Genomic DNA, 9,185 nt, shown 5'->3' with positions numbered 1-9,185 from the left:
CCTCAGGAACAAGGGTCGGGTGTCAAGGAGACCTTTTCACACCAGCTCCCCGTCCCCGCCTACGGTGGGTGGGTTCGCGCGGCAGAGACAAAGGATATCAGTAGGGACGAACATAGCTGCGAAGGGAAGTAGGGTGTCAGTTTGGGGTGGTGGGCTTTTGGGGGGATTAAAGGGAGCTATATTTAAACTCCCGGAGCCGTTAAGTTGGTTCGTACTCGGATGCGCGCGCGACCAGGGTGGCGGCGGAGTGCGCATGCGTGATTCTGGGGCGAGAGGAACGCGCTTCGCAGTGCGCGCTCGCGGCAGAGCGGTAGTGGTAGAGGAGAAAGGGGTCGGCGCACGCGCGGTTTATTCCTGGAGTTCGGGTCTCGCGGGCATCTTGTTTTGGTCTCGTAGGCGAGGGGGCCGCGCTTCGGGGGAGGCGCTAGGGCGCGAGACTAGGCGAGAGGAGCTGCGCGCGCACCCAGGAAAGGGGGGAAGGGAGCGGGTGTAGGAAGGGGGGGGTTAAGCCCCCTGGTCCACCCTCTTAGCCCTCGACTGGGACGGAATAAGGGGAGGCAATGATAGAGATGGCGGCGGAGAAGGAGCCGTTTCTGGTACCTGCCCCGCCGCCGCCGCTCAAAGAGGAGTCAGGCGGAGGGGGCAGCCCCTCGGTGCAACCGCACCGAGAGCCCGCCTCCGGGGAGCTCCGCGGCGGTACGCAGCGTGGGCCTGGCCCGCGAGCACACGCAGCCGGGGTCTTGGCTTCTGGAGCGGGCAAGGAGAGCCCCGGGGCTACTGCCCAGCCTCGGGTCAGCCAGTCGCAGCAGCAGCGAGGGGGCGGCCTCCAGACGCAGGGGGAGGCCCGCTTGTCGGATCCCCACGGGCGAGCCGCTCCCCCGGACGTGGGGGAGGAGCGACGGGGAGGGGGTGGAACAGAACTGGGACCCCCTGCCCCGCCTCGACCCCGGAACGGCTATCAGCCCCACCGGCCCCCTGGGGGAGGTGGGGGCAAGAGGAGAAATAGCTGCAATGTAGGGGGAGGTGGTGGAGGCTTCAAACATCCGGCCTTCAAGAGGCGCAGGCGGGTTAATTCGGACTGTGACTCTGTGTTACCCTCCAACTTCCTCCTGGGGGGCAATATCTTTGATCCACTGAACCTGAATAGCCTCCTGGATGAGGAAGTGAGCCGCGCACTCAATGCTGAGACCCCTAAGTCATCCCCACTTCCGGCCAAGGGGCGAGATCCAGTGGAGATTCTCATCCCCAAAGATATTACTGACCCACTCAGTCTCAATACTTGCACTGATGAGGCCCAAGTAGTTCTTGCTTCACCACTCAAGACTGGTCGGAAGCGACATAGACACCGGGGACAGCACCACCAGCAGCAGCAGGCAACTGGAGGGATTGATAGCCACTCTGTGCTGCCCACAGCTCCCCCTACTCCCTCACTCCATGGGGAGGGCACCACACAGCAGCAACGGCATAGGGGCCAGAACCAAAACCGTGATGCCCCCGAGCCCTATGAACTCAACACAGCCATCAACTGCAGGGATGAGGTCGTGTCTCCCCTTCCATCTGCCCTACCGGGTCCCTCAGGCTCCCTCTCAGCCTCTTCAGCTGCCTCAATTGCCTCTGCACCCCCGTCTTCCTCCTCACGACATAGAAAACGGCGCAGGACTTCCAGCAAGTCAGAGGCAGGGGCTAGGAGTGGAGGAAGCCAGGGTCCCAAAGAAAAGGGCCGAGGGAGTGGGGGAGGCCGCCACCACCTCCACCCACTACCTGCAGCAGGTTTCAAAAAGCAACAGCGAAAGTTCCAGTATGGGAATTACTGCAAGTACTATGGGTACCGAAATCCTTCCTGTGAGGATGGGCGCCTTCGGGTGTTGAAGCCTGAGTGGTTTCAGGGTCGGGACGTCCTAGATCTGGGCTGCAATGTGGGCCATGTGACCCTGAGCATAGCCTGTAAGTGGGGCCCATCCCGCATGGTAGGCCTGGATATCGATGCCCAACTCATCCACTCGGCCCGCCAAAACATCAGACACTACCTGTCAGAGGAGCTGCGTCTGCAATCCCAGACTGCTGAGGGGGACCCAGGAGCAGAGAGTGCGGAAGGGATCACAACCATCCGAAAGAGGAGCTGCTTCCCAGCCTCACTGACAGCAAGCCGGGGTCCCATTGCTGCACCCCAAGTGCCCTTGGATGGAGCAGACACATCAGTCTTCCCCAACAATGTTGTCTTCGTTACGGTAAGAGGGTCTTGGGATAGGGCCCAGGTATGAGGATGAGATTAAATAATAATGTGACAGGAAGGTTATGAGCCAGAGGGATTTCTGTGCATGCAGTCCACACCAGGAGATCCAGATCCTCAAGAGAAGGGTCTGAATCCACTGGGTGTCCCTTCCTATAACCTGGAAAGGTAACTCCACCTGGGCTCCTTTCTTGTGACTCCTAGCCCCAAAATGGGATCTGACCCCTTTTGCCCTGCTCCCTACCTGGACTGTAATCCAGGCCAGTCCACCTTCCCTAGGGGGCTACTTCTGATGCTCACTAGGGGATTTGGTCCACATGAAAACTTGTCCTCTAACCTACTGAAGGTGCATGAAGGGATGGGTATCAGACATGGAGTGTCTCAGGGTGGAGGGAGGATTAGGTAGGGTAGTGGCTAATATTTGCAGTTTCTCTCCATTGATAGGGACTTTGTTTGCATTCGATAGAGTTGAAGAGTGTCAGTGGTCAGGAACCCAAGTGGCTTGGCCTTGGACCATCTCCACATTGACCCTAGATAATAGGATGGAGAAGAGTCAGAGTCCTCTGTGGGAAGGGAGGGTAACATGTCTTCAGCGTCTGTCCCCTGACTGCCTGCACGTAGCTCCTCATAAAAACACTCCAATTCGGCCATCTCCAGTAGTGTTGGAAAATAGACTTTCCAGAGGGCGGTATTGAGCTTATCTAGAAAAAATTTCTTAAGGGATGGATGGCCTCTTCACTTCTCTGGAAAGAACAGTCCTAAAACTTTGCCAGCCCCAACTACTGAGAAGGAACCACAGGTCTCCCTTTCAAATCTGGGTTAGGTCCCTTTGCAGAATGTTGACTCTCTGGGCTTAATGGACAGGGTCTTGGAGGAACTCTAGCATTCTTTCTCTGAAGTTTCACCCCAACTTTGGAGATCTCGTGGATACTTTGCTCAAATTAAAATTATCCAGGCTTCTTTTTGTTTGGTGTACCACCAATAGCATGCAAAAAAAGTGATACTGAGGGTATCGAAGATGATTGTGGCCAAGGGCTACAAAGTGAGGCTGCAGAGTGAATGTGTGGGGCCATGGCTCTTAATGCCGCTGTTGACCTCTCCCTCAGGGTAACTACGTGCTGGATCGAGATGAGCTGGTGGAGGCCCAAACACCTGAGTATGATGTGGTGCTCTGCCTCAGCCTTACCAAGTGGGTACATCTGAACTGGGGAGACGAGGGACTGAAGCGCATGTTTCGACGGATCTACCGGCACCTACGCCCTGGGGGCATCTTGATCCTCGAACCCCAACCTTGGTCAACCTACGCCAAGAGAAAGACTCTCACAGTGAGTTGGTATTTAAGTGGAAATTGGGTATGTCCTTTAGTTGAGGCAAGAAATACCCCCAAAAAAGTGGAATGGACTTTCTGAAAAAGGTGAAAAGATCTCCTGGGAGGGCATCATTCTCTGGCAGGGGAGAAGGCAGCAAGGTGAAGTGGTTCCCTGCTCTTCTCCCTAGGAAACAACCTACAAGAACTATTATCGGATCCAGCTGAAGCCAGAGCAGTTCAGTTCCTACCTGACATCCCCAGAAGTGGGCTTTTCCAGCTACGAGCTTGTGGCCACACCCCACAACACGTTCAAAGGTAAGTCTGGCTTATTTTGGTGGGGGGAGGAAGACCAGTCCTGAGGGAGAAGGCACAGACTCTGTGGAGTCTTGAGGTCCTGCCCATCCCTCCTGATTGCACACTCTCCTCTTAGGCTTCCAGCGTCCTGTGTACCTGTTCCACAAGGCCCGTTCCCCCAGCCACTAAGTGGCCCCCTGAACAGAAAGTGTGAAGAAGCTGCCCGCTGCTCTTAAGGACCTGGGGAAAGAAAATATCCTGCAGTCTTTCCTTTCTGGCTCCAAAAGTTTCCTTTCTTGGATCTGCATAGAAAGCTTTTCCTGTGTTGCTGCCCCAGCCTCCTCCCTACACCTCTGATACCTAAGCAGCAAGCCCAGCTGTTCTGGAGTTACGGCCATCTTCCTCTTCCCCCAGCCCACTGGCTGGATGGCATGGACTGTTTGCTGACCTCTGTTCTCCTAGGGCACAGGAGGGTGGGGAGTTATCAAGTTCTCTGGCCTCTTCCTCCTGTCCTTCCAAGGAGAAATTCCCATTCTCCTCAGCCCTTGCCCCTACCTACGTTTCAGTGGACCACATGATAGATGGACTGAGGCTAAAGGGGGGGAAGCTTGATGGGGAGGCATGCAGGTACTGTGAAAATCCCTCTGCTGTCCCCCATTGGGAGAGGGGGTTGGGTTTGGAATGTAAGAACAGCACAATAAACTTGATGTTTAGGGCAATGGCCCCCACACCTATGTCTAGCACTTTTTGTTTTATATATATATTTTTTTTAATTGATTTCAGAGAGAGGAAGGGAGAGAAACATCAATGATGAGAATCATTGATTGGCTTGCTTCCTGCACACCCTGCATTGGGAATCAATCCTGCAACCCAGGCATATATGCCCTGACCGGGAATTGAACTGTGACCTCTTGGTTCATAGGTCAATGCTCAACCACGGGGCCACACAGGCCAGGCTGGCACTTTTTAACTGGTGGGAAGGGATGGTGCCTCCCAGTACAACCTGTGCTTCCTCTGTCTAAACTACTCTCAAGGTTTTTCAATGATTGGGAAGATTGTGGATTGCTACATCTACACACAACTATATAGGACCCTAGTGAGGAAAAGGGTAAAATGCAAATTTTGATGTGAAACTTGAAGAGCCCATCTTTCTCCCATCCTCCCCCCACCAAAAAAAACAAAAAACATTCACAGTTGTTTTTTTGTGGAAGCTTTGGCAGAGGCTAACTTTGGAATTTAACAGAGTTCAAGTGGAGCTAGAAAAAGACAGTTTGGACTGGACCGACTCCCTGCTCTAGAACCTCCCTATCATCCAACCTCTTTTTTTGATACTGTGGAACCAGACTAATAGGCAGTTTAACTTAACATGTAGCTATTCAGCGGCTTGTCAAGTATTGAGTACTCTGGTCAGGTGTAAAGATGGGCAAGGCCCTTGAAGGTAAAAGGAGATAACTTAAATAACTAAATGCTAGTAGCTGCCTTGCCAGGTTCCTTGAGTCAGGTAACATGCAGGCTGAGATCCACATAAAGTGATCAGAAATAAGTGGTGCAAAGAAACAAGTGTAGTGCCATAAAACACAAAGGTGGTAGGTGTGACTGCAATCAGGAAGATGTGGGGAGGGTACCTAAACCCCTGACTTGACTCTAGCTAGTGTGGCTCACAGGGTTGGAGACTCCTTACACTGAAAGGTTGTGAGTTCATTCCCAGTCTGGCGTTTACTAGAGGCAACCAGCCGAATGTTTCTCCTGTCCTCTCTAAAAATCAATATACATCCTATGGTGAGGATTAAAAGAAAAAAACTAGCCCTGGCCGGTTTGGCTCAGTGGATAGAGCATCAGCCTATCGATTCTGGTCAGGGGCATGTACCTTGATTGCGGGTACATCCCCAGTAGGGGGTGTGCAGGAGGCAGCTCATTGATGTTTTAACTCCCTCTCCCTTCCTCTCTGTAAAAAAAAAAAATAAAAATATATATATATATAAATATTTGTTTTAAAAAAGAAAAAAACTAAACCTCTTACTTGGACCAGTGTTTTCTACTGGTCATTATGGAGTTCCTTAAAGAAGGGGCCAAAACACTTGACTTCCAGGCAGCTTCTAACCTACGGCTTTCCATCTTAAGCCTTCCAAGAAAAGTCCCATTTGTTAGCAAAACCACTTTATTATGTTACTTTCAACACAAAAATACGAGCAATTCTGGGAGCCTCCTGGTCTACACTTCCCAACGCCTTAGTGTTCGATGCATGAGGAAGGTATCCTCTGAAGGGCGGGGCCGGAGTTGAAGGCGGAGAGAGGGCAGACTGTCCAGGTTCAGGTGTGGAAATTCATAAAATAATGTTTCTGGGTCACACAGCATAGTCATGTCTGGCCCTGGCCCAGGTGGCTCCTGTTGGAATGGAGTCCAAAGCAAGGTTACACTAGGAGAGGGAAGAACCCGCAGCGGAGAAGGGAGGGGAACACGGGAGGGGACTCAAGCCAAGTCCCTCACCTTTGGAGGCGGGGCTCGGGCCTGCGGTGGCAGGAGCGCCAATTTCTCCCTCAGCGCAGCGTTCAGAACCTGTTCCTCGGGCACCTGCAGGCTCACCAGGTCCCGGAAAAGCCGCTTGGAGCGCGGCACGTTCAGTCCTGAGACCGCAGGGGGAGCGGAGGTGAGCCGCGTCTCTCACCCCAGCTCCCGCGCCCGGACTGCCATCTGCCCGCCCTCACCCTCGGCCACGCTCTCCTCCAGGACACAGCGGGTCTGGAACGATTTTCTCAGCTGTTCCTCCACGGCCTTGGCGGCATCGAAGTGGCCCGCGGCTGCGGCCCGCGCGGCCTGCAGCTCTAGGCTCAAAGCCAGGCTGCTGTGCTGCGCGGGCGCACCCAGGGCCTGCGACGCCGCGGGCTTCTCGCTCGGTGCGGCAGGGACTGGCAGCGGCTGGGGCCGGACCGGGGAGGACGGCGCCAGGCGGAAACGGACCTGGGAGCAGAGAGCAGGGCGGTGAAGAAAGGGGACCGGGGTGGTGGGCGGGCCGCCGGCCAGGCCTTCCGCCAGCTCACCTGCCGCTCCTTGCGGGCCCCGCCCCGCCGGCTTGCCCGCCCCTTCCCCCGCCCCGGGCTGCAGTTCGGCTGCTCTGGGCTCTCGGACCGCGGGCTCAGGCTCAGGCTGAGATCCAGGCCAGGCTCGGGCACGGGAGCTCCGGGCTCCGGGGCGCGGGGTTCCGGGGGTGGCCCCGGGGCCGCAATGGCCGCCTCCCCTTCCCCCGACCTCAGCTCTGATTCCTCGCAGCCCATCATCTTGGAGCCGAAGCGAGGCACTCGGTCACTGGGGGCGGAGGCTCACGGGGCGCGGGTGAGCACCTCCTCTCCCCGGCCCTTCCCAGATATCGCGACCGGAAACCGTTAGCCCGACCCAGGTGGGCGGGGAGGCAAGCCCTCGCCCCGCCCCGTTACGCTGCCCAGCGTCATTTTCGTTGCTCCTCCCCCAGCTCCCGGCGGGCTCCTGCGGGCCGGCCTCCGCCCCGCCCCGCCCCGCCCCGCCCCTAGGCCGGGCTTTTAGAGCCGGAGCCGTGGAAGCGCTACGGGTCCTCATCAGCACCATTTCTCCTTTCGAAATCTCCGACATGGCGCCTTTCCCGGCGCACTCTTCTCCTGGAGCCGGAGTATGTCAGTCCTCCTGTCGGGGTGCCAAATGGGGCAGCTTTAACTTAACTGCCCAGCTTCCTCGCATTGGGCCCCCCTACTCGGTGCCGTCACTGCAGCTCCCGGTTTTCCGGCGCCTCCGCGCTCGGACCAGAGCTGCCCCGTTGGAGTGAGGGCCGGGCTCGCCGCCCCAGCCGCCTGCTCCCTCCTGGGACTCGGGACGCTAGTGGTTGCTTGAGCATTCACTGCCTCACTCAGCCTTGAGGCTTTTTGTTACTTTTTCCTTTTCGAGGGTCTCCTAAAGTGCTCATTTCTATAAAAATAGGTATATGTTGAGTACCTATTTTATTTTTTGCAGTTTAAAAGGTCTCACACATTTATTACTGAACCTACTACTGCAGGAAAAAAAATCAACAGAGCAAAATCATGAGTCCAATAATTTTCCAATTAAAATGCCCCAACTGCCCAGACAGTAGTGATCTTTTCAATAATTTAAAGGTGCAAGCAACCTGGATACAGCATAAATATGTGAGCTATCTCTCATGTGTGATTCCTCATGGACCCGGTTTGGTTCTTCTCCACTGTCTCCTCTTCGAGTTGTACCTGATTTTATTACTAATTTTCATCAGAATCCCTTGGGGGATGGGCCAGGAACCTCTTGATCTGAAAGTTGTGGCAAGACAGGGCAAAGGAGAAGCAAACTGCACACACCTCGATGGTGGACAGAGAGAGAGAAGGCTTGAGTACAGTTTTTAAAAAAGAGGAGCTTGGTGGATTTATCGGACCCCTGGACTGCAAGGCAGATGACTTGAGCCCTCGCTTATTCCCTACCTACCTTGGGCAGGTCCTCTCAACTCTGTGAGCCTCTGTTCTTGTGTTAAATGTACTAAATTGGATCTAGGACTCAAGGTTCTCCCAAAAGTGGGTCAATATAAGTAAACAGGCATGTTTGTGTACCACTTTTTTTGTTGTTGTTAAACTTGGATCTTTTTTTTAAAAAAAATATTTTATTGATTTTCACAGAGAGGAAGGGAGAGGGATAGAGAGTTAGAAACATCAATGAGAGAGAAACATCAATCAGCTGCCTCCTGCACACCCCCTACTGGGGATGTGCCCGCAAGCAAGGTACATGCCCTTGAGCTGAATTGAACCTGGGACCCTTCAGTCCGTAGGCCGAGGCTCTATCCACTGAGCCAAACCAGTTAGGGCTGTGTACCACTTTTCACATCCTTTATCTTCCTAAGAAATGGTGTGGAAGATCAGATAGAATGGATAGTGTTGCCTTCGTTTTACAAAAAAGTTTTTGAGGATCTCAATGGCTAAACACCGAGGACTTAACTGTTAAAGTTGGGAATAAGAAAGTGTGCCCATTTCCTCTACTCTTTTTTTTTTTTTTTTTAATTTCAGAAAGTAAGGGGGAGGAAGAGAGAGATCGAAACATCAATGATGAAAGAGAATCATTGATCAGCTGCCTCCTGCATGCCCCTCATTGGGGATCAAGCCCACAACCCAGGCATGTGCCCTAGACCAGAAACGAACCCAGGACCCTCCAGTCCGCAGGCCTACGCTCTATCCACTGAGTCAAACTAGCTAGGGCTCTCTCTACTCTTTATTTGTAAAAGGGAGTAGGGAGGTACAAATGTAAATAAATAAATACATTTTTTTAAGTGGAAGTATACATTTAAATTTTTTAATGGTTATTTAGCTTGGAAAGGAGAGTAGAATGAAGCAC

At 53.8% G+C, this 9,185-nt stretch overlaps 2 protein-coding genes across 2 annotated transcripts; one reads left to right on the top strand and one right to left on the bottom strand.

Annotated features, from left to right (window-relative positions):
- Positions 1-4,563, top strand: MEPCE (methylphosphate capping enzyme). The gene is made up of 4 exons (XM_008141402.3): positions 1-2,228; positions 3,337-3,555; positions 3,728-3,854; positions 3,970-4,563. Exons 1-4 carry the CDS (start codon positions 561-563, stop codon positions 4,020-4,022), a joined length of 2,067 nt encoding a protein of 688 aa, XP_008139624.2. The 5' UTR covers positions 1-560; the 3' UTR covers positions 4,023-4,563.
- A 1,391-nt stretch (positions 4,564-5,954) lies between these two features.
- On the bottom strand, positions 5,955-7,158 carry PPP1R35 (protein phosphatase 1 regulatory subunit 35). The gene is made up of 4 exons (XM_054714268.1): positions 6,872-7,158; positions 6,539-6,791; positions 6,321-6,457; positions 5,955-6,218 (listed from the first exon to the last, which is right to left on the bottom strand). The coding sequence occupies exons 1-4, from the start codon at positions 7,106-7,108 to the stop codon at positions 6,045-6,047; spliced, it is 801 nt and encodes a 266-aa protein (XP_054570243.1). The 5' UTR covers positions 7,109-7,158; the 3' UTR covers positions 5,955-6,044.
- Between the last annotated feature and the right edge of the window lie 2,027 nt (positions 7,159-9,185).

The sequence above is a fragment of the Eptesicus fuscus genome, chromosome 4 (assembly GCF_027574615.1).
Source record: "Eptesicus fuscus isolate TK198812 chromosome 4, DD_ASM_mEF_20220401, whole genome shotgun sequence".
Classification (NCBI taxonomy): domain Eukaryota; kingdom Metazoa; phylum Chordata; class Mammalia; order Chiroptera; family Vespertilionidae; genus Eptesicus; species Eptesicus fuscus.
This window is presented reverse-complemented; position numbering and strand designations above follow the sequence as displayed.

Bases quoted from the DNA above. Each gene is read 5' to 3' on its own strand.
- MEPCE (XM_008141402.3), top strand. From the start codon at position 561: ATGATAGAGATGGCGGCGGAGAAGGAGCCGTTTCTGGTACCTGCCCCG. The intron at 2,229-3,336 runs GTAAGAGGGTCT...CCTCTCCCTCAG, and splicing joins ACAATGTTGTCTTCGTTACG to GGTAACTACGTGCTGGATCG. The intron at 3,556-3,727 runs GTGAGTTGGTAT...TCTTCTCCCTAG, and splicing joins CCAAGAGAAAGACTCTCACA to GAAACAACCTACAAGAACTA.
- PPP1R35 (XM_054714268.1), bottom strand. From the start codon at position 7,108: ATGATGGGCTGCGAGGAATCAGAGCTGAGGTCGGGGGAAGGGGAGGCG. The intron at 6,792-6,871 runs GTGAGCTGGCGG...CTCTGCTCCCAG, and splicing joins GGGCCCGCAAGGAGCGGCAG to GTCCGTTTCCGCCTGGCGCC. The intron at 6,458-6,538 runs GTGAGGGCGGGC...CTGCGGTCTCAG, and splicing joins GGAGGAGAGCGTGGCCGAGG to GACTGAACGTGCCGCGCTCC.